Raw genomic sequence first — 23701 nt, forward strand, 5'->3', positions numbered from 1 at the left:
GTAACATATTCTAGGACTGAGGGATAAAGGACCTGCCCAAACATTGGAGTGTGTTCCCTGTGAAGCCAGCTATAGTCTCCACAGCTCCTTGCTCAGACGTATCACACCTCCTCTCCAGATTTCATGGCACTGCTCATCACTGGAGAATTCAGCGTTTACTGGCCATAGCCTCTCTGAAGGAAGATTTAAGCAGCCATCATCCATCCTCCGTCCCAGCAGAGGTAGAAATCAGCTGTGCCAGACCAGCTGCAAAGGAGGGGGGCAGTTGATACGTAGAGATTTTAGGGAGCACCACTTGTTCTGCAGCAGCTTTAAGTACTACAGCACTTGTAGCAGGAGCCCCCAAGTAACTGCACATCTGGAGAGAGGGCAGAGGGGCTCCCATACCCCTCCAGATGCTGCTTCTTCACACAGGATGATACCTGGGCAAGCCTCCGAAGCAGCAGCTCTGACGACGGGCGGTTCCAGTCGAGGAAGATCTCCGGTGCCAGCGTGACGGTCATTTCCAGCACCCTGAGCAAGCTCACCGACAGGTCAAAGCAGGTGGCACACACCTTCAGCTGCCGGCTGTCCACAAAGTTCCTCTCCAGGCGCTCTGCTGCCTGCTGGATCTGCCAAGCAATGCAGACAGCTCAGACAGGTGCCCCTTCCCAAAAGAATGGCCGTGACCCCCATCCCATCCCATCCCATCCCATCCCATCCCATCCCATCCCATCCCATCCCATCCCATCCCATCCCATCCCATCCCATCTCCTGTGCATGCCAGGAACCACCACACACCCAACCCTGAGAGGTGTGTCTTGAGCCTCACTGCATGTAGGACATGGCACCCATCGAGTGCTGGACCCCAGAGCCCTGGCTGGCACACCCACCTCCTGAATCATGCCGATGAACTCGGAGAAAGCCCAGTTCAGCTGGTTCAGGACACTGTTGAGGAAGCTGGGGGCCAGGTCGCGGTCGCTGCGGAGCAGGTCTGCCATGTGCCGCTGCAGCAGGGTGGAGGGACACGGCTCTGAAACCAGACAGTGACAGCTTCAGTGGCCTGTCCTGGAGTGGCTGTGAGTAGGGAGCATGGGCAGGCTGTGAGATCAGTCCTGGGTTTGGGAAATGTTGGCTTGTGCCTTACAGTAAGCAGAGATGGCAGGGCACTGGGAGCCGGTGCAAGGACTGTTCTGAGCAGCGATCTCGCCGATTGGGCCTCCAAGCACTCTTTTGCAATGCCAGCCTGAATTAACCAGGGAAGAGCCCTCCATGCTCGCTGCTGCCCACATGCACAGGAGCACTGCCCTGCAGCTCAGCACCCCTCCTGCTCAGCTCTGCAGAGGCCCATGGTCAGCTCAGCATTAATTGTTCCTGATACCAGCGTGGCAGCAGCTGCCCGGAGCCAGCACGGCCACCCTGACATCACGTGGCTGTGCCTGTCTGCCTGCATCTGGGTAGCAAGGTACCAAGTGAATCCCACTCCTGAGAGGTTTCTGAATGGAGCTGGGGCTGGCTCTGCCCCTGGCAGGCTCAGGCAGAGCTGCCCATGCTCCCCAGCCAGGTTCAGCCCAAGCACAGACATGTCCCCTTGGTACATGGCATCTCATCTCTGGGCTTTCTCACTACCAAGAGCACAGAGTCAGACCCAGCAGCTGGGAAACACATCAAAGCTGTGTGGGGCACCAACCCCCATGGAAGGGCAGGGAAAGGAAGGGGGCACAAATGGGATAGATGCTTCTCACCAGTAGAAGGACCCACTGTCAGCAAGAGGCTCACAAACATTCAATACTATGAGGGAAGGGCACCACAGTTCAAACCACAGGTTAAAATGCAGGGCTTGGAGAGAGAAACTTGAGCAGATTTAGCAGCTATAGGGGAAAAACACAACCTAACTGCATTTTCCCACTACTAGAAGCTATTAGTATGTAAGAGCAGATGCAAACTGGTGCACCAGCACTGCAGTGCCCAGAGGAACAAGCTGTGCTGGGACTGCAGAAGGTCTCTGGGGTTGCAGCCTGCTTGAAGGGCCAGCACAGGCAAAGGAAACACAGGACAACTTCCATCACATCCCTAGGGATCAAAAAGCGAGGCATAACTACAGGGAGATTGCTAGCTGGGATTAGCAAAGCAGAGAGGGATGGCAGGAGATCATCATCTCAAATGGGAACAGAATAAATTATTCTGTGAATGCCCATGAGCAAGTGCAATGAACTTCTGTTGTTATGGAGGCCACGTGCTGAGCCTCACAGTGCATAATCACCCCAGGCAGGCCAGCACCCTGGCTTTGATCCTGCCTAAAAACTCATTTTTGGGAAGGATTTCATCACAACAAACGTCTTTGATGTCCTGCTCCCACCCACAAGTACTTTCCCAGCCCTTGGACACACGTGGCTCAGGGACTGCCGAAGCCAGACATGTCCTTTTTACATATTTAGTGGTCCTCTGGGGATTTCTTTCCCGGTGTCCTCTGAAACTGTGTAAGCCTTTAGCATTGAACACGTCCCAGAGCAACATTCCACAGCTCAGTGTGTGCAGCAGGAGGAATTCAGATTGGAGCTTGGCTCCTACTCGTTTTATTTGTTAACATTTACTCTCTGTAACCTGTTCCTTCTGGTGGGAGAGACAGCGAGATGCTCCTCTCCAGTCAGTTCCTCCAGTTAGCCATGATTCCACAACTTTATGATAGTTTTTCCAACAGAAACAGCCCCAGCCAGTACAGTTTCTCATCCAGAAACTGTCACATCTTTGTCCCCTTTGCCATCCCCCCCGAACCTTGACAGCTCTCCCAGGTTTTCTTTGGAGAGGTGGAATCAGAAGCACACACAGCATCCAAACCACAAGCGTGTGGCAGATTTGCACAAAGGCATAGTGTGGTTTTGGTTTTGTTCTGTTTTCCTTTCCTCATAATTGCTGTTGTGTAATTTGTTCCTTGGACTGGACATCAAGCTGCTCTTTTCCAAAAGATTACAATAGGTTGCCAGTTCAAGGATGACCCTCAGGAACTTGCTGGTCATGAGGTGCAAGTGAGAAGCCCAGGAGTCAGTGCTGGAGCCCACCTTGTCTTCTCTGTCAGTGATGGCTGAAAGGGCACATCACAGCCTTACTCCACCACTCTACATCTGACCATGCTGATTCCATCTACATTTTCTCTCCCGTGAATTCAGAATTAGAAGGTTTTTCTGTAGAGTTAAGTTTTTTGTGCCTTCTTTTCCCCAGCCTCCCTTCAATGTGTAAAAAAAGCTTTTTATTGAAAATGCTGACATATTAACCCTCCTCTATCCTTTAAGTACCAAAGCAGTCCTAGGCAAGGATCAACACTCCCTGTGGAGGAGCTGTGTGTGTTGTCCTGCTGGTCTGTTGCCAAAGCCTCTTTTACCAACACTTCAAGTCAGGACAGATCTCAACATGGATTGCCTAGCCAAAGTTTACCTCATTTACAGGCAGCTTTGGCTTTTTGAAGGATGCTCTTATACTTGTAACAACTTGCTTTATCCTGATTTCTAGACAATGACTACTTCCTCGTGGTCTTTTTTCCATGGTTGGTGTGAATTTGCTACAAATCTCCAGTTCTTAAATGCTTTCCCTGTTGCTGCCAAAGACTGTGCTAGACTGTAAGAGCATTAAAAACCAGTGCCTTTTGTCAAACTTCTCCACAGTTAAGTAGGTTTATTTAAGGTTTTAAGCTAACACAAGAAACTTTCTTTCTTGTGTTACTTTCTTGGTTTTTGTTGCTCCTAAGAGGATTCTGAATCTAAAGATGCTGTGATCACTGTTACTCTTTGAAAACAACATAAAAAACAAGCCCTGGAACACAGCAAGAGCAGCTTCATCCCTTGCATGAGTTTCCAGATGAGGTTCTCCACAGGGCAGTCATGAGTGGTATCCAAAAATCTAGTCCTGGTGTTGTGTTCCTTTTCTTTTGCTGAGGCATTCCCACCCACCTCAGGTACCACTGCCCTCCTGGGTAATGACACATCCCTTACATGTGCCACTGCAGACAGGGATGTCATTCCACAGGGAGTCTTTGGATACTCACTGATGGGGTGATCTCAATCCTGGCAATAGTCTTTAGTGCTTCTGAAATTTGTACCTCCCTAATACAAAAGCCACTCAGTCTTGGCTTAGCCTTCATTATGACAGATAAACATCAGTCATTGGAACAGAAATCAGTGGTTTTCCAAGGCCAGAAATTTTGACCTCAATACATTTAATGTGGGCAACAGAGCGTGGAACCCAGCGGTTACAGATACATCCGATGTTTCCACAACAGAAACTTCCCTGCAAAAATATAAATTAAATAGAGGAGATAGAGGTGGGGGAAACAGTGAATAAAAAAACCCAGAGTTCTTTAAGAGGATTATTAGGGAGCTAGAATGCCCCAGTGCTCCAGCTAGCACTTGGGTTAAAAGGCATGAGTTAAAATGTAAAAGGTAAAGTGAATGTAATAAAACATAGCCAGTGGTAGATGAAAACAAGGAGAAAGGGGGGTAATAGAAGGAGAAGACATAAAAAACATCCTCAACTAACCATGTTAAATGCAAAGTTTCTTCAGCTACAAGGAAAAAATCTAGGCAGAAAGTCTAACAGTAGCAGAGGCTCATTATTAGAGAGAGTTAAAAATTAATAAAGCAGACAAAGTGGAAGCCTTCAATAAGTGCTCCTACTAGATAATGGTAAAGAAGCAGGGTCATGTACTTTCATCACAGGAAGGTAATTATGTGCTTTATAGTTTGCTAATGAGCCAGCAAGACTTATAACAGGGCTAATTGTGAGACTTCTGGGTCAGCAGCCTGAGGGATCTCTGGACACTGCAGCATTTACAGTAGAGCTGGGACCACAGAGGGGGAAAGCCCCAAACTGACCAGATTCAGAAACAAAGCAGCTCCACCCAGTGCTAATCTGGGGTTTTGAAAGGGCCCAGATGCATTACAACCACATCACTGTGCCCATGCAGAGATGCATTTAGAGGAGCAAAGGGAAGGCTGCGGGGCGAGGCAGAAGGAAAGCAGGCAGCATTCAGGGGATGAGATATCAATAAGGTGGAGTGCCAGGCATCAGGACAGCCCAGGGCACAGCTGGGATCCGTGTGTGCCTCCAGCTAATGCAAGTTTTGGCTCTGTGACCAGCAGAGCAGGGAGGGGTTCCCGCCAGCATGACACAGGCACCTCTGGGATGATAAAAACATGGGAAGAGTGAACAACTGTGGGGCTCACAGAAAAGCAAAACCTCTTCCTGGATAAGGCACAGAGGCTGTATGTTTTGCACAAGGACTAAGAAGTGAGTTTAGCCTGATACACAAGCACTTCTGAAGACTAGAATGTTGTAATGCAGTTTAAGGCAGCAGAAAAAGGCAGAGCAGCAGCAGTGGGAGACAGAAGGTGAGGTTAGGTATGGGGGAATGGTTTCAAACTGAAAGAGAGCAGGTGTGGATTAGATATCAGGAAAAAATTCTTTCCTGTGAGGGTGGTCAGGCATTGGCACAGGTTGCCCAGAGACGTTGTGGATGCCCCATCCCTGAAGATGTTTAAGGCCAGGCTGGATGGAGCTCTGAGCAACCTGCTCTAGTGGAAGGTGTACCTCCCTACAGCAGGGGGGTTGGAATTAGATCTTTAAGGTCCTTTCCAACCCAACTCATTCTATGATTTCATGATCCCCATCAGGAATCATAAGTGATAGATTTATTTCCGAGGGGGAGAAACCACCACCAGAAGGGCTTGGACAGTTTAAGTACTACCAGCTGATACTTTTGGTGTTGTCAGATGGAGGTAGGATCTCTTCCTGAAAGACCTCTTTAGCTTAGGCAATTTGCTGGACTTGGGAAGGGGATGTGGGTGAATTGTCTGGCCCCTGTTGCACAACCTCCCAGCTAAATGATCTCACAGTCCCATCCACATTCCCTCCATGGCTTGATGGGTGCGTGGGCAGAAGGCCTGGGGCAGAGGAGCCCTGTGATGCAACCTGAAGCCACCCTGCAGCTCCTGCTTTTACAAGCCAGGCTGCCCCTGGTGTGCATGTGGGAGCAGCACCCAGCCTTGTCCAAAGGCCATGATGAAACCAAAACAAGTCCCTGCAGCAGCTGCCAAACTGAACTGCCCCAGCTCTGAGCACAGCCCTGTCTGCTCTCAGGAGCCAAACTGGAGGCATGAGAGCTCTTCAGTGCCAGCAGGGCTAAGGAAGAACTCTGGGAGCAAGCAGGGACAGCCTTTCTGAGCCTCTCCCCTTCACTGGCTAACCCAGGCAGCCACCCATTGCTCACCATTGGTGAGCACGGGCTAAAGGCAGCAGAGGAGACCAGGTCTGTGCTCTGTGTTTCATGGATATTGTGAGACAGCACTAGCAAACCTTCCCCACCTGTGCAGTCCTCCAAGGAAGCATTCCCAGAGCAGGACAAGGCTGGAGCACCAGAGAACAGGCCTTTGCCCAAGCTCCCTTCAGACTGGCCTGCAGAAGCAGACCCAGATTAACAGGGATTTCCTTCAGCTCAGCAGTTTGTCCTGTTGTCCCCTGCCAATGCTCAAATTGCAACGAGGTGAAGATGATGGGTGGGAAGGCGGGGGGGTCGTCTTCTCCTCCTTCCCTGGGCAGCATCTCAAGGACACCTCTGAGTCCCCTGTCCCTCTTCAATTAAATCAGCATTCATTATTGATTTGGTTGAGCCTTAAAATAGCAATCCCAAGAGCAAGTCCCTAGTAGCCAGCACAGCCCACTCCGGGCTCAGACTCTGTGGAGCCACACAACACATGGAACGAGGCCTCCACAGCTGAGGAACTCTGCTCCTGCCCCAGAGCTCCCCAGGATGGGGGGATCTTGGTCACCACCCCAGAGGACTGGAGGCAGCCATTCAAGGTCTTGGCTGTGCAGTAGGAGTGTGAGAGGACAGCCACGAGGTCTCTCCTGCATGTGTACCAGGGCTTCTCCATCATCCTCCAAGGAAGAGAGGAACCCAAGGCTGGCACAGCCTGTGGAAGGCTCTGACACTTGAGGTAACCCTGATAAAACAGGTTTGAGAGCAGGTCCATGAAGCAGCCTCAGAGATTGCCACATGGGCACCAGCCCACCTGGCTTCTCCCATGGAACTGAGGAAAACAATCATGTGTGAAGCTCTCTGCCCACAACGAAGGGTCTCTCTAGACAGAAGAGGGGAAGCAGGGAGCTCTCTAAAGCTACTTCACCAGACAAGAGAGGGTCACACAACAAACTTACTCTGGAAACTAGCAACAGAGAGATCTCCTGGGCACCACGGGCAGGAGAGAGAAAAGAGAACAAGAGTGCTGTTAAAACAGAGACAGACAGCTCACCAGGTGGGGCTCAGCACACACCTCCATGTGCTGCATTCCCATGGCAAGCTGCAGCACCCTCTGTCCCCCATCCCCATCCAGCTCTCCAGCAGCAAGGTCTGGCACAAAGCCTTTTCCAGAGGGGGGGGTAAAGAACGTATTCAGACAGGTCCAGACCCTGCAAGGGTGAAGCTGGGGACGTGTGGACGTGTTCTTCAGCTCAGGAAAGGTCCTTTCTCCTCCCCACATCTTCTTCAGCCACAATGGAGCTGAGGAACCCCTCAGTTCAGTGACAGTGTTGAGAACCAAAATGAAGTGCCAAAGGCAGGACAGGCTCTGCCAGGCTCTGAGAGGTGCCTGTTTAAAACACTCCCTGCTTGCAAATTCGTCCAGTGCCCTGCCTCCCTGGGCACCTGCTCCCTCTCACAGGGTATCTGTTGCTTGGCAAACATGAAAACTCTTCCCCACACCAGCTGCTCACTGTGGACATCACAGAGCCTTCTCCCAGGCTTACATTTTGGGGTAAAACTCTGGTAAGGATGCAGCCCTGGGCTTCTCTCCTCTCCCTTGAAGGACAGAACTCCTCCTTGTGATGGGTCCAACTCACCATCCAGCACACAAGAGTCACCAGCCAGTGCAGAGAGGCTGGGGATGGCCAGGCTGCAAAGACTGGGTCTGATATTTGGCCAGGAGCACTTTACTTCAGCAGCCATCTCACCAGCTGGCCTGGTCCGTAGTAGAGATGGCTGCTAGGGAAGAGGCTGTTCCTCCCTCACCACCCATCACAGCCCAGAGTGCCCATCCCCTGCCCCACTCACTCTGCAGGCTGGGCAGACTGGCATCCTCAGGCTTGGTTTTCAGCAGGTGTGGGAGCCGTGTGTATCTGTACCCAAAGCCACAGCCCTGGCAAAAGAGATAAGGAAAGATCTTAGAGGCTCAAAAACAGTTGTGTTTTGCTGCTACTCTAAAGTGAAATGCTCAGTGTCCCACGAGCCCCAGATGCTGGGAGGGGCTGGGATGCAGGATGCTCACCCGCCACAGCCTGACGAGGATCCAGTTGGTCTGTGCCCAGGGTCGCTGCTCGTAGGGAGCCAGGAGGTTCTTCATCATGGAGATCCGCCTGCCAGACAAGGACATAGGTCAGCCCACAGGGTTTGGGAACAGGGGATTAAACAGGACACACAGTAGGACCCACAGAGCCAGGGCAGAGCAAAGCCACAGGTATAAGGGTGACAGAAGGTTCCTAAATCAACTCCAGCACCGTGTTGCAGCTCCTGGACCCTCAGTGGTGCTTGGCAGCCCACTTGCTCTCTCATCCAGCCCTGCCACCACCCCAGCCCTGCCCCAGCTCCTCAGGAACAGGCAGGGCAGCACTTACTGCTCTTCTGGGATCCTCTCTACAGCACGCAGCGAGTGGGGGTAGCAGACGTAGCTGGCCAACGCCTGCATCAGGGAGTCCCGGATGTCTGAGGAGGAATGAGAAGGGACTAGGCCAGGCACCCAAGGACACACAGGGAGCACCTGAGTGCCAGGGGCTGGAAGGGACTGACCCTCATGTGGAGAGGCACACTGTCCCAGCTGACATGGAGAGCATGCTTATGCTCTGACAGCTAAGGAATAACCCCAGACTGGACATGCAAGTAGCTGGGACATGAGTCCTGCTTTCCAAAGCGTATCCCAGGTCATGTATCTAACCCTGGACTAAGAAGGACACACCAGACAAGGGCAGCGCCCAGCCTCTCTTTGTATGTGGAGGCACAAAGCACTCAACAGATTCAGGAGACAGATCCCAACAGAAGTCTGGTGAGCCACTGGCAGTGGGACAGGCCAGACCTGTGGCACCATCACCCCAAAGCAGAGGAGTGCAGCTTTACCTGTGCCCACAATCCTCGAGTCAGCAAAATGCTTGGCCAGGATGGCAGCAAGGCGCATCAGGGTCTCGTCATAGCCTGCAAGAGAAGGAGGGAGCAGGGGTCACACCAACGGCCTGATGGGAAGCCCTGTGGTCCCAGCACTCCTGTGGACATGGTACAGGCCATGGAATTCATCCCTGTAACAGCTAGCTGCAGCTTTGTTGTGTGCCTAGTTGTCAAAACAGACAGCTGGGAAGACACATTCATCTCCAGGAGAGCCTCTCACCTCAGTCTGCAGAGTCTGAAACAGTTACTCAGAGAAACATAAAACCATGCAATCCAGTCGGATGGCAAGGGAGAGGTGCCTGGTGCAGAAGAGGCTGAGTAACACAAAGAAGATCTTTGAAGACAAGCCATGTCCAGCCTGCAGGCCCTAAGAAATCTGCTACTGCTTAATTCTGCTGCTGCCTGCACAGCAGGCACAGCCCCCACTTAAAGGATGTGAACACTTCAGCTACGTCTCGTTGGTGGGAACAGAAGCTTTTCTTACCTTCATGGGCTCTGGAAAGCACAGAACTATTTGCTAAGAGCTCAGCAGGGTCACTTAGCCAGGAAAGCACAGAACGTACCCAGAGGAAATCCACCTAAACACAGACTCCTGGCACCATGTGGGTGGTCATCTCCATAGGAACTTACCCAAATCCCAGGGGAATTTGAAAGCAGTCCCAATTTCTGCACTCATGGCACATCTCCTCCCACCCAGAAACCAGAAAGCAATGGCACGCACTGCTGAGGCGCTCACATCTTAGAGCACCCCAGCCCATTCCTGATACTCCTTTGGAAACACAATCCATAGCTGCCAGCAATTTTCACTATAGCCAACCCTGTGAGAGCCTTGGGCAAGGCATGGGCTCCCTGTCTGAGCACAGTGACCAGAGGGTACCCGCTCAGAAAGCAGCCTCAGCACCTGCCCAGCACACACAATGTACTGGTGCAGCACGTCACAACCAGGAAAGGACACAGAAGGGGTGATGCCCGACTACTGCTACTTCTCCATAAGGATGTGACTTTATCAGGACAGAATTAGCAAGGCCTCCCCATGCCCTCACCTGGAAGTTCCTCCATGCTGTTTACAGGGCTGAAGTAGTTCTTGAGTGCACTGTAGCTGTTCATAGCCACGCTGAGGTAGAATTCTGGCATGAAAGCGAAGAGCGAGCCTGTCCTGTCACCGTGCTCGATGGTGCGGATGCACACCCGCAGCAGCCAATAGATATCCTGCATCTTCTCCTGGCCAGGAAGAACACAACAATCCCCAGTGAGTTTTGTCCAGCTCCTCTTTGGAGAAACGACCATCAGCACCACACTTAGACCTCAGAAACATCTCCGTATCGGAGGTGTTCCTCAGACCGCTGCTCTGAGTTCAGTCACCTGATCTGTGCATTTAGGCTTTTCACAGAGCCACAGAACCTCCAGGTGGAAGGAACAATCTGAGATCTCAACCTCAAGCTCAGAGCATGGCTCTCATCAATGCGATGGCTTTGTCTCACCCAGCATTTAGACCCTCCAAGCACTACTCCTTGCCAGTGTGTATCCAACCACACAAGCCTGGTGGCAATAAAAGGAAGTGAGTTTTGATTCCAAGGACGCTGCTGAAAGAAAGCAGACACTAGCAAACCCAGGAGAAATCTGCTGGAAAGGAAGTTGGTCCATTGTAGGGATTAAATGGGAACAGGCTGAAAGCTCACACCAACTCAGATCCTTGTAATAGGCAGCCACAGCCTTTCAGGTTCTGTGCCAGCCATTCAAACAGATTTACTGTCCTGAGGAGCCTCTTGTTTCTCTAAATAAAGCTCTGGGGGTCCTAAATTAAAACCAGGAAATTTAAGGGCATCTACATAACTCGAAGCTATAAAAATGAGCGCCAACAAAGCCATAAAAAGAGGAAATATTATTTCATATCCTGCAATGCCAAGAAATAGCATAAGCAATAATTACTTGCATAAAAATAGGTGGAGAAGGGTTACACTTCTAATTAAAGAAAAAAGTAAAATTAGAGGTGCAGATAAGGGATTTTGTTTGCTTAGTGGCTTTTCTAAAGTGTGTTGTTACCACCTTTGGGAGATTTTCATGGGTTTTTATTCTGTAAATTAGACTGAACTAGTGCAAATTATCTAAAATGATTAAAAGACATTTTTATCTTGACACCAACACACATCTCAGCCAAACTGCTGGTTTCAGGATAAAAAGCAACTGTACAGACAACATTAAGGTAAAAGAAAGGCTGCATTTGGTTTTATTAAGACTTGACAACCTCAAAACATCATTTCAGGTATTGCCAAGCTTGAAGAAAGCCTACACCAAGAGGATACAAAGATGTGACTACCCACAGTGTGATGGATAAATACAGTGTTGTAATAAAATAAGCTGGAATTCCCACAGGGATGTTTTGAAGGCAGGATTATGTGCTTTAAAACGAAGAGTGTTTTTAAGCTGTAGCATTCCCTTTTGTCTAACCTTGAATCCCTCAGCTCAGAATAAACCAGTGACTAATTCCCCTGAGGAAGGAGCAGCCTCTGCTGTGCTGTGACACAGCACAGAGTGGGACTTCACCTCTAGACAGAGCCAGGCTCTTTCTCTCCATCAGCAACAGCAATGCCTGCAACACTCACACAGATGTGATCCTCCAGTGCACACAATTCCCAGGGACACAGGAGCCACTGGATGGATGGATTCATTGAGAAAGAGCAGGATGGCTGTGAGATGGAGCCCTGAAGGCACAGGCTCCTGGCTGCAGCTACATTTGGCTCCACAGCAATCTCACTGGGCTCTCAGGGCACATTCCACACCCTGAGCCAGCTCCTGAGCTGCTCTCCCTGTGGACCATGCAGACCAGAACAGCAGCACAAGCAGGGAAGGCTGTAACCTTTGCTCCCAGATGCTGCTGATTCATCCAGAAAGGTGACACTGCACTCCTGATGGATGGCAGCACCTGCCTTTAGTATGACAATGGATTATCCAGAGACATGAAGTGTTTCTGCAAGGGCCATCACAGCCATACCTGCAGTGCACCCTGGTGATGCCCCTCAGCCTTTCCAGAGTAGTCTGGGAAGAAAGGATTCTTTTCTGGCAAGCATGGGCTATGCTATTGCATCTGGAGATTTCTCCCTCCAGTATTGTGCCTTGCAGTCCTTCTCAGGAGTAAAGGAGAGGACAAGCAAAGAGCTCATGAGCCAGGATCAGCCACTATAACTCTGCCAGATGCATTCATGAGAACTACTCTTCCCCTCCCTGTTTACATCCTGGGACACATGCAGAGACCCTGCTGCCTCTGCATGTTCGAGGCAACTAGTCTTCTTCCCCAGGCACAGAAAAAGCTACAGAGATGGGGCAAGGCAATGTGCAGGGGAAGACAGAAAAAGATCAGCAAAACTGCTCACGAGAAAACAGACCAGAGATTTTATCCTGGAAAATGGTGAATTCAGAGAAAAAGGGACAACCTGTGCAAATAGTCACTGCATTACTAAATGCAGAACACACTGTCTATGTGGAAACAAAGTGAGGAAGAGGAGAACACCTCAACAAAAATCCCTCAGCTTGGATCCTGCAGATTTCAGGAAGAGCAGCAGCAGTGAGATCCCCTTGTGATGCACAGCACAGCTCAGCGAAGAGGTCCACAGCAGCCTCTATCCTCTGACATGTCCTGAGAACTGAATCTCCTTTCAACCTGTACTCTTCTGTCTGCAGAGCAGATGCCACAAGTGAAAGCCCAGAGCACCATGCCCAGCTCAGATCAGACTGGGCTGTGCCCTAACAAACACTACAGGACCAAGGTTGGGACAGGAGTCTCCAATGCACAAGAAGGGACAATAAGCCCCAAAGATCATCACCACTGCTTCAACACCAGGGAAAACAACACTTGTGGCACGTGAGCCAAGCAGCACTGATGCTCACTCACTGGTCTCCTCTGAGCTGCTGGAATTACACTCCTGCTCACCTTTGAATAGATGGTGACATTTATCCAGGCGAGGCGCCGGCTTAGGTGATTGAGCTTCTCAGAGAAGACCTTTTGGCTCTTCAACAGTTCCTCATGGATGTCTCTCCTCTGAAAAGAGTGCAGAGATGTGAGGGCAGATGTCACTGCCATTTACAGCATCCTTTTTCAGGGTTGGACAAACAATGCAAAAGCATATACCACCTTGGGGCTACCTAGGAAGCATTGGCAGGAGGGAAAGGGGACAGTAGCTTTTCTGTGGATGCTTTTTATAGCACTGATTCCCACTCCCTCCACAGAAAGGGAGGGAGTGGAAGTGGGAGTCCAGAAACACTTACTCTCTTTGGGCAGCGGCTGATTTTTTCCTCTGTGTCTTTCAGTGCCATGGCATATTCATTCACATCGTCTGACACACCAACCATCTGTTGGGAGAAGGAAAGGGCATATACAGTCACTAAATAAGCAGGAAACAGAGTCAGTGTAGAAGCCTGGATGTTGGGGAAATGGATTCCTACACAGCACGTGCTGTTTACCTTCCCAAGCTGCTGGTGCACACTGAGGTTGTACATCATCACTATCCCATCCAGGACTTCCAGAAGGGAGTTCTCAGTGATGGGCTGGTCTGGCTCCTCTGGGGGTCTGCCCAGTAAGAGACCCTCGTTTCCATGGGTGCCTTCAACTGCAATGCATCCCCAAGACAGGAAAGAAGTTCTCAGCACAGCATTTTGGCACCTCAGCTTCTGCCTTCACCTCTCTGAAGCCAAAGCCCCGCTGTGTCTCTGTGCTCCTTCCCAGCCCACATGAGTCACTAGATACACTAACACACCATTCCCATCTCGCTGCCTGCATCAGGTTGACCCATAAGATCTGCTCAGACAGACCCAGGTCACGTAAGTTCAACTTCCTCAAGTTGAGAGGCTTGAGAGGCCTGCATGGCCCAGTGTAACAGCAACAGTGCTGCTCCTGCACACGCCATCCTCCAGCTAGTCTGTGTTCAGAGCAAACTGCCTCTGAACCACCTCTCTGCAAAGTCTCACTGCACGTGAGGAACCGAGGCAGCATCTCCCTACACGCAGAGAGTGACAGCACCACCAGTATCATGCTCAGGATGGCAAAGGGGTCTTTTGGGTCTTTGCGGACTTTTGGGCGTCAGCACGTCCTGGGAATGAGAAGCAGCAACGCTGGCAGCAAAGAGATTCCATTCCTCTTGAGAGTACTGGGAGCTGGAAGATGCCATTCTGCCAGGGACCCCGTGGGCCACGGTAGCACACAGCAGAGTACTCACTGTCCTCCTCTGTGCGCTGCTCCACGCTCAGCGTGCGCACCTTGATCTTCTCCAGGGCGCCCAGCGGCCGCCGCGGGTTCATCAGGCTGACGGCTGCCGTGCTCAGGAACCGGTTGGCACGGCCCAGGGTGGGGGAGCTGAGCCAGCCAGGCCTGGCAAGAGCTCCACCGATGGCCAGGGCGGCAGAGGGACGCTGGGACTGAAAGGAAATGAAGGAAGAAGCAGTTCCAGCTGCTTGGCTGCCTGCTGTTCCTCCCTTGTCTCTGCAAGGATGTTGGGATAGATGTCCAGTGGTCACTGGAAGATGAGCGGACACCCTTCCTATTGTGGTTGGGCCAGCAGTGCCAGGGTAGCAAATGGACAGTCCTTCCTCCAAGGGCACATGCCAGGCACAAGCAGCAGATCTGCACAGCAAGGAGCTGCTCTGTCTCTCATTGCCTTCCACCCTTCCAAATGCAAGCACTGTGAGCTGCCATGGAGGGGAGGGGGCATATTCAGATCAGTGGGTAGTGAGAGAACACGGCAAAGAAAACGTTGCTGCTCAAATTTGGGACCCTGCTCAAACATCCAGGACCTTGCTGATCTCCAGCGACTCTCATGCAAGTGCAGCTGTTTATCTGGTTGCCCATGGACTGGTTACAGTCCTGGCCCAGACATTGTCTTCTTCTAAAGAAAAGCCTCTCTGGCCAGAGGCTGAACTTGCTGCCCCAGCACCAGGACCCCTGCAGGTGATTAACACAACTCACCTGTGCTGCTGATGTTGCTGATTCCTCATCTTCATCAAGATCATCCATAGTCACTGCCTGTAGCTCTGCAGGGTCAATCAGGACATTGGCTTTTGCAGCCAGGTCATCTGCACAGAGCACAGCAAAGCAGCTGTGAACACAGGAGTCACCCTTCACTTCCCATGAGGCAGCCCTGGGCTCATCCTCTCTCCTGCTTTTTGGCAGTAGAGAAGCAGCCAGCAAAGCTAGATGGTGTATCAGAACCTTCCCCTGGCTTCCTTCCATGGAACAAATCTGCTCTCACTAACAGAGACCAAGCAGTGATGGGTGCTGCTCACCCAAGACCCATTTCTGCTCCTGGTCCTACCAGCTACAAATAGGATAACTGAGGAACCAGGAAACAACCACCAGGGCCAGACTAGAATAGTGCAGGGAAGGAAACTCTGTGCCTGAGACAACTTTTTAAGCATCCAGTTCTTCAGTGCTGTCCCATGATGTGTCCCTAACTCACTAGGACTGAGACTCACACCAGAAACAATCTCAGCCCAAAGGAAGGCTGTGCTGATGTCTGTGCTGTTCAAAGCCTAAAGAATGTCGTCTCTAATCCATAGCTCTGTCTTTAAATCTCTTCAGGATACTTTGGTAAGAGACCAGAGGAGATTATGTAGTTCTTAAGTTAAGTAATCTAATTTTGAAAAAACTAGGGATTAACTTGAGACAGAGAAAATGGTCCTAATCTTGCAAACATCCTGGGGAGGAAGAGACATCTGAGCAAAGGTAAGTGGCACATTAGCCAGAAACCAGAGACAAATCAAGTTCAGTGGAATGCCAAGGGGTTTCTAATCCTTCCTTAAGGGAAGCTTTGGAAGTTTATTGCCAGAGTGGGCTGCTTACAAACACACAGCTGCAGTACATACACACGACTGCTACTCCTTGCCCCGAGTGGTACAGCAAGTAAATCCTGGACATCCTTCATGCCCAGCAGAGCCAGGCTGATGGTCAGTGCTTTGACAGCTCCCAGCCCTTGGCTGTGGTGCAGCAAGAGCAAAACACCAGAGGATATTCCCAGACTATCCCCTTCCTCCAACTGCCACATGCCCCCTTCAGGGATACAAACAGTAAACTGTTCACTTAAAGGACACTCCACCCAATAGGAGCGGTGTCTTCTTCAGAGTAACCTGCACCTCATTAAAATTCAAGTCTTCTCAAATTTAATCAAAATTCATTACCCACAGCTCCCTGGAATGTCTCTTGGGTGAACTTCAGCCAGGACCTGGATGCAGATATTGGAAGTGAAAGCACTTACCTTTCAGAGTTTTCTTAAGATGAGACAGGAGTCCTCCAAGTCGCTGAAGGTCAAAATAATCCACCTTCCCATTATAGAAGAGTTGAGGAGGGACATAAGCCTCTAAAGCAGAGAAGATTTGGTTTTTCCATGAGTCCCATGCACAGGATTCACACAGACATGTATGGCCTCCTAAGGCAGACCCCAGGGGCCAGCCTAGACTAACATTTATCAACAAGATTTTTGCCATAAAAGCACGAGCCGTTAAGGCAGAGGTGATTTCCACAATGGAGGAAGCATTAGATCCATGCAGAAACAGGAGCAACCGAGGGCCATCAACAACAAGCCTCCCAGCACTTCCTTCCTCAAACCACAGGCACTGGGGTAAACTGGATCATCATAAGACTTGGCAGCTCTCCACCTGGCTACTCCAGCTCTGACACTTAGTCCCACATGGATTATAAAGCACTTATTGAGTCTAGGGAAAGGGTCAATCTAAAGTAAGAAAAGGGAATGCCAAGCAGATCACGGACGCACAGGCAAGGTGGGGTTTAAGGGTGGGAAACAAATTGGCACTGACTCAGTTCCCCCTTAATTCCACAGTCTGGGAACCACAAAGCTAGACAAATATCTTTCCCTAAACTTTGACTATGGGATCACTGAGCTGCCCATCCACAGACTCACTATCAATACTGGACTCTGCTCCAGAGCAGAGAGGAGGAGCTGACAAACAGCACAGGTGCCCCTTTTCAAATCCCAGGTGTGGAGGTTAATTGGAATAGAGCTGCACACGGGAATTTCCCAGGGTGACTGGGAACTACAGTCTCAGAGTGAGAGAAGGCTCAAGCACCCATGAGAAACACAAAATATTCATCATTCTGGAAAGCACTACTGAGAAGCAAACCTTGTCCTAACCACAAGGTTAGGACAACCTAACCTTCAAAGCCTCTCCCCCAGGCCTCACCTTCACTGTTTAGGGCAGCTGGGGTCTTTGCCTTGTGTCCATCCCAGAAGAAGCGCAGGGCAGCAATGAGGCGGTGCAGGAAGCACACCATGTACTCTGGTGGGCACAACACAGTCAAGTTCTAGGGCAAGAATGAGAGTCCAACCATCAGGGCAGGTGTGAAAATGCATCTCAGTCCCAGGGGCCACATGGGGGAGGCAGAAACTTTGTGTTCTCAGCCTTACTAGCATCTCTAGCTTCCAGCTCTGGTAGAGAGCCCAGTCCTAATGGTAGGCAGCAGTTTCCACCTCCAGAAAGTCCTGGGCACTTAAACAACAAACTGGTCTGACAGAGGAGTAGGAGGGATAACACGCTCCACCACCAAAGATGGGGCTGATGACAAACACAGAGATGCAGGTGAAGAGAGGGTTTCCTGTACCAGTGGATGCCTACCTCCCAAAGCTGCAGGCCAAGAGCCTGATCCAGGGCCAGAACAGTCCTCACCCAGGCAGTGAAGAGGAAGCCAAAGCTCTGCTGTAGCAGAGCACCCCACAGCCATGCTCCCCAAGGGGTTATAGGACATTCAGCTCCCACCTAGGGCTGTCCCCAAGGTCCACTTTCCTATAAATCACTGCATAGGACTGGGATAAGTTGCCTGGTTTCTGGCCTCAGATCTCCCTCCTCCTCACTCCCTGCCATATCTAGGCCTCAGTGGATCAACTGCTGGAAGCAGCCCAGCCAAAAGGGCATTGCTCCCAACCTGAAGGTGCCGGAGGCTCGTGGGAAGGTTGGCCCTCTGACTTACCCCTCTGTTGCTAGCATTTTCCTGAAGAAACTTGCGGAATTTGTTTAGGAAGATGTATCTGGAGGCTTCCCCCTGGCAGAAGGAAAATCAGGTAGTAAATCTATGCCTTACAAGGCCCATCACGTAGAGATACCGTCCCCAAACATCCACAGAGCGCTTACCCCTCCTCTGTCCTTGTTGTTCAGCAGCAGCTTCAGAATCTGAACCTGGAGACCTTCCACCACTAAAATGGGGACACACGCCTACCATCAGAAAACAAGCACTGGAGAGCAACTTAACCCCTCTTAACCCCAACTGCAGTGGCCTGTCCCCAGAAGAAAGGCTACCTCCTCAGCAGAGGGGCCCAGGAAGAATTAGTGCTGGTAGAAAGCTAATGAGAATTTTCTCCTTCACCACCTAGCAATAAATTCATTCACAGCTGACAAACAACACCCCTGAAGGCAAGTTTTGGTTTGCCTGTGGCCCATGATGGGGAGCTGCAGGTCTGTGCAATGGGGTCCCAGCAATCCTGCCCTGCCACCAGAAAATGGCATGGCTGGCTCCCGCCCCTGCAGCACAGCCTGTCCTGACAGGAACGCAGCTGGACTTCAGGTAGTGAAGGGGATTTGGAAACAGCTCAAAAGTTGGTCCTCCCTCCTGGCTGCACAAAAGGTGTGGGATCTTGGCAATTTCCCTCCTTCCTCACAAACCTTCAATGCGTTTCTTGAGCCGCTGGCAACCTCTCTCATATGCCCGACGCCTCAGTCTCTCCTCAGCACTCTCCTCCTTCACCTCCTTACTCTCCTTGCCCTGGTTGGGGGACAAACACTGATTAGTAGGAGACCACAGCACAGGGAAAATGTCTTGCCAAATGAAGAGCAGAAACTCCCTGATACAATGTGCCAGTGTGTGACTGCAGCTGGTAGCACACCTGAACAGACCTTCCCCAGCCTTCTAACAAGTAAGGGCAAGAGATCTTTTGGGGACACTCCTATCAACCTGTAATTCCTTAGACACTGGGAGGTTCCCTTCCCAATCTGTTGCCACAGACGACTGTCCCCCTTCTTCTGTCTGAGCACCACACCCCAAACATCCCCTCTAAGTGGACATAAAAGATGACAGGGCAATGGAAAAGCTACAGCTCCGCAGGACCCTCCAGTGCTAACACAGCTGGAAACAAAGGCCATTCAACCTCCTCATCAGAAAATGATAGGGACATCAGGCCACAGTATTTCTTCAGACTCCTTAGTGGATGTGCCTGTACTCACCTCTTTGGTGAAGCGGTTTGGCCACCACGTGGTGGGAATGAGCTCCTGCAAACCTGCCTCCTCCACACGCAGCGGGCTCTTGATGTAGAAGAACACAACGGAACGGAGCACATCGAACCTGCGGCCGAGTTAAAGCAAGCACAGGAGCTACACTGGGAGCAGGCACAGGGCATGAATCCAGGGCTGTAGTGAGAAACCCCTTTCCAAACAACCACTGCAAGATCCAGAGCCCCCTTCTCCCGGGAGAAGCCTCACGCAGCTCTCACAGTGGCTGCCCAAACGCTAAAATAGAGCTACACTGCTCTGAAAGTGGCTTTGCTCTAGGGATACCAGAGAGGTCAGTCAGGTAGAAATGAGCTCCTCTGTGTTGGTAGGATGTGGCCTATACAACATTGCTCACACTCCTCAAAGCAGGACTTTGTAGAGATTGGTATCAAGCAGAGGAGACCTAAGAAATGACCTCTCAAAGACAGGGTGGTTTCTGCCTCCCACGACCTGCAGATCCTTGAAATGTCCTTGGCTGCATTATTGAGGGAAGGGAAAGCTGAGACAGGAGGAGGCACAAAGGATACAGAACATTGCTGAGTAGGTATTTCCTGGATTTCTCATGCTTCAAGACTGCAATGGTGAGCCGGAGGTAGTGAATCTAGGGAAACAGGAGAAGCAAAAGTAATTCCATCTGCAGAAGATGATACAACTCTTTGATAGGTACAATATGACAAAACTGCCATCTCTGGATCAAACAACTGTAAAATCCAAAACCTCATGTACCTTTGGACAAGGGGACATAACAGAAGCTGGCTAGTCACAGATTCCTGAGGATTCAGAAGTGCAACTCACTTGTAATCCCAGGTCTGGGATGATAGGGGAGAACCTGTAAGCCCGCAGCAGGGACATCAGTAGCTGCTTGAGGCACTCATGCACTTCATACTCCTGAGAAAATAAGAAATATATTGAAGAACAAAAACATGGGAGTCAGAACTGAACAAGCAGGTGCTCTGAACCCACAGTGTCCATCTGACTCCATAGGAGAGGGCCCAAGTAGAAGTTGGTGCCATTGCTTTGCTACATGGAAACAAGTTTTGCAAGTAAAACCAACCCTGAAGTCATCAAACAAAAAGCCAAAGTCCCAGCCCCTCTTTGTTCAGCAGTCACCCATCCTCATTATCCCCTGAACCTACCCAGTGCTAGCAGAACCAACCCAGAAAGGAAAGAAGTTATTCTTGCATAAATGTGATGATGGAGGAGTTGTCTTTTGAGTCCAACTCAGAGCCAATCAGCAGGATGACAGTCAACTCTTCCACAAACACAGTAGCCCTACCAGGATGTCCAGCATCACTTCTAGGATGATGGGCCTGAGGGAGTCATGACATTTGTCAATTAAACTTCTCATGACAGCAGGCTGGGCCAGTGCCCTTATCTGTTATCTGTTACCCAAAAGGGCAGACATGCTGTCTCCAAGCAGATCCCTGGCAGTGACTGGCTCTGTGTAACCAGCCAAGCAATCCAGCAGCAGCAGATTCCCAGTGGTAGCAAAGGCTGCCTCAAACAAGAGTCCCAGGAAGGAGTGGCTTCATCCAACATGGACAGGAAGGGAAGCTGGAGGAAGCCTTTCCCCAGCAGTGCAGGAGGTGGTGACAGTGCCCACTTCTACCCCAGTCCTGCACACTCTGGTCGATCTCTTGGAACACACAGTAGCATTTAAGACCTTGACTGACACATTAGCACTAACAACATCCAAGAGACCATTTCTTAATGATAAACTTGATGTTTCCAGAAGCAGGTAGTCATTCACCATTACCAGTTCCTTCAGCAGTAGGAGAAGTTTAGAAATTACTTGTTAACTCAATGCCAGTCTCACCATTACCAATTACTCTGCATTCAACCCTTGTTCCCTGTGTGTGAAGCAGTTCTCTCACCAGTTGAGCTAGGTGAGAGGGTGGTCTACCACAAAAAAAAGGTGGATCTTGTCACCAGGAGGGGAAAGAAGTTGAACACTACCAGCATTTCCTAGGGAAAGCTCCTCAGCACCTCCCAGAGTCTCCCTGTGACCCAGCACCCTAGTAACTCACCTCCATAAGAAGCCACATGAGATCCAGTAGCTGTTGAATAAGGGGGTGGGCCTCCACTGCCCCTCCTCGCTCAAGGATGCTCAACAGGAAGGTCATGAGCACATCTTCCACCAGGTACACCTTGCACTGCAGACAGAGAGCCTGGGTCAACAGTCCTCCACGGCACAATCACTTCCCAGAGAAAGCTGAGGTTTACTTTGCCTTGCAAGAGCAAAAACAAGCACTACAGAAGCTTGTAACGGGCAGGCAAAACTCACCATGAGAGGGGAGAAATAATTGAAGATGTGAGCTAATGTAATCAACACTGTGGGTTCTCCCTGCAGCTGCCACATGGATGTGTCCTTCTCCACCAGCTTTCCTTCCTGCAATGACAAACCCAGAAAAACACACAGCTTGGATCCAACCAAATCCACCCGTCCTCCAACGACTGAGTGAACCAGAGGCCTGGAGCAGCCACTGTTTGCTGTTCCATGCCTGACTGCAGTAAAAACCTCGAACACGAGAATTTAGGATGGCAAAGAAGCCAGGCCTACGCCTCTAGAAAGCTGTAGTGCAGTCCAGATGTCACTATCAAGCCACATGCAGGCACTTTGGCAATGTTTTTCTAAAAAAAGGTTAAGTTTGCATGATAATTTGTAAATGGGAACCCCTACAGAGGAGGCTGACTAGCAAAGCAGGCCTCCATTCAAGCCAAGACCACAGCAGATGGCTTTCCCTATGTTTTGGGCATAAACAGATCTCTCATCCTAGTGGAAAATAGTGTTTTCCAGCAAAAACAGTTCTCAAGGCAGACCTGCCAGAATTTCACCACATCACTGCACCAGGACACCAGTAAAAAGTTCAGGATATGAACAAACTGCTTTCAAGGGAGCAAAATCAAACCCAGGAGTCCTGACCCTGACAAACATCACTTCTTGAATACTGGCAATGAACTTTCATAAGACTGAGAACAACAAAGCCCAGTATGATTTAAATTAAGCCCTGGAACTACCAGGAAGCCCATTTTGCAAGGCAGAGAGCTCCAGGGACATGCACACCCCATGCAAAAGCATGCAAGCATTTAGAGTCTCTGGTGTATGCAAACATCTGAGCTGGCAGCATGTGCTGAGAAGAGCAGAACCACATTCCCCAGCGTGGTGCCCCTCGGACCCACCCAGTGCCGTGAGCCTACCGTCACATCTATGCCAACATGGATCACATTCTTCAAGTAGCCCAACAGCTTCCGAGCCTTCACCAGGTCTGCCACGGGAGGATCCTGCAAGGGCCGGTAACCTTCCACTGGATAAGTAGGTGAGTGTTAAGGGAAGATGCAATCTGATCCTTTCAGGGCTTCTTTTGTTTGTGCAAGGGAAAGACTGGGTGTCTATTTTACTCTGTACCCATGCACACCTCAGTCACAGTTCAAACCACAGTGCCTTCTAAATGGACGATTAGCCACAAGCTCTTATCCCCACTTCCTCAATATTGCAAAGCAGCAAGTTTTTCACACCACACTTCTGCTTGGGTGAAATATTTTTTTATCAGAAAGACCAACCTGACCCCCTGCTACAGCTACCAACAGGCAGAGCCAGAACTGCTCTGACAGGAGCTGAGGGTTTCACCATTCACAGAGGAAGGCAGAAGGCAACACTAATAAATGTCAGAGGTCCCATATGGCTGGAAGGTAAAAGAAATCAGTGGCCAAGAGTCTCAGCAGCACAAGGATTTCAAAAACTGGAAAGTGAGAACTTTACAAGATCTGAATGCCTGGAACAGGCAGCCCCCAGCTGTAGCAGCAGCTGCTGACTCAGAGCTGAAAGCAACTCTCATTTCTGAAACTGATGTTTGTGTCCTGCAGTTCTGCTCCAGCTGAGGGGGTATCTGGTTCTTCTCTCCTTGACTCTGCTCTGCACACAAGTGCCAACAGCAGAAAGTGAACTGCGGTATATTCAGGTCAGTATATTCTACAGCCTCCAAAGATGGTCTCAGGACAGGCTCTTCTTCCTTCACACCTCCTCTCCCCACACCCAAAGGATATCGGAGTGGACGGCTTCCAAAGTTAAAAGCAACGGACTCTTTGAAGGAGAGGCTGATGGCAGGGAAATAAGCCATTCCAGCACCCCTCGTGATGTTATCGAAGGCAGTTCCCAGAGACATGCCATTCCTGAAAGAAGGAAAACCCACAGGATTTTAGTCACAGCAGGAGGGGTCTGAAGTCAGCTGAGCAATACAGATATCTGCATTCCCCTCCCAGCAA

At 50.4% G+C, this 23701-nt stretch overlaps 1 protein-coding gene across 1 annotated transcript in view; it reads right to left on the reverse strand.

Annotated features, from left to right (window-relative positions):
• Nucleotides 1-23701, reverse strand: part of RNF123 (ring finger protein 123) — a 52620-nt gene that overhangs the window by 14564 nt on the left and 14355 nt on the right. The window contains exons 10-33 of the mRNA XM_039378283.1: nt 23483-23608; nt 22637-22751; nt 21723-21827; nt 21466-21591; nt 20234-20326; nt 19966-20039; nt 19394-19511; nt 18836-18935; nt 18308-18369; nt 18147-18218; nt 17363-17483; nt 16420-16521; nt 15135-15241; nt 14389-14587; nt 13637-13782; nt 13442-13525; nt 13107-13214; nt 10222-10399; nt 9134-9208; nt 8638-8725; nt 8292-8379; nt 8078-8162; nt 873-1012; nt 423-611 (exon numbers count right to left, since the gene is read on the reverse strand). Coding sequence (XP_039234217.1) covers nt 423-611; nt 873-1012; nt 8078-8162; nt 8292-8379; nt 8638-8725; nt 9134-9208; nt 10222-10399; nt 13107-13214; nt 13442-13525; nt 13637-13782; nt 14389-14587; nt 15135-15241; nt 16420-16521; nt 17363-17483; nt 18147-18218; nt 18308-18369; nt 18836-18935; nt 19394-19511; nt 19966-20039; nt 20234-20326; nt 21466-21591; nt 21723-21827; nt 22637-22751; nt 23483-23608 — 2701 coding nt within the window. The remainder of the gene's footprint in view (nt 1-422; nt 612-872; nt 1013-8077; nt 8163-8291; nt 8380-8637; nt 8726-9133; nt 9209-10221; nt 10400-13106; nt 13215-13441; nt 13526-13636; nt 13783-14388; nt 14588-15134; nt 15242-16419; nt 16522-17362; nt 17484-18146; nt 18219-18307; nt 18370-18835; nt 18936-19393; nt 19512-19965; nt 20040-20233; nt 20327-21465; nt 21592-21722; nt 21828-22636; nt 22752-23482; nt 23609-23701) is intronic.

This window comes from Pipra filicauda, unplaced genomic scaffold (genome assembly GCF_003945595.2).
Source record: "Pipra filicauda isolate LSUMZ 115617 unplaced genomic scaffold, ASM394559v2 scaffold102_size2360937_pilon, whole genome shotgun sequence".
Lineage (NCBI taxonomy): Eukaryota > Metazoa > Chordata > Aves > Passeriformes > Pipridae > Pipra > Pipra filicauda.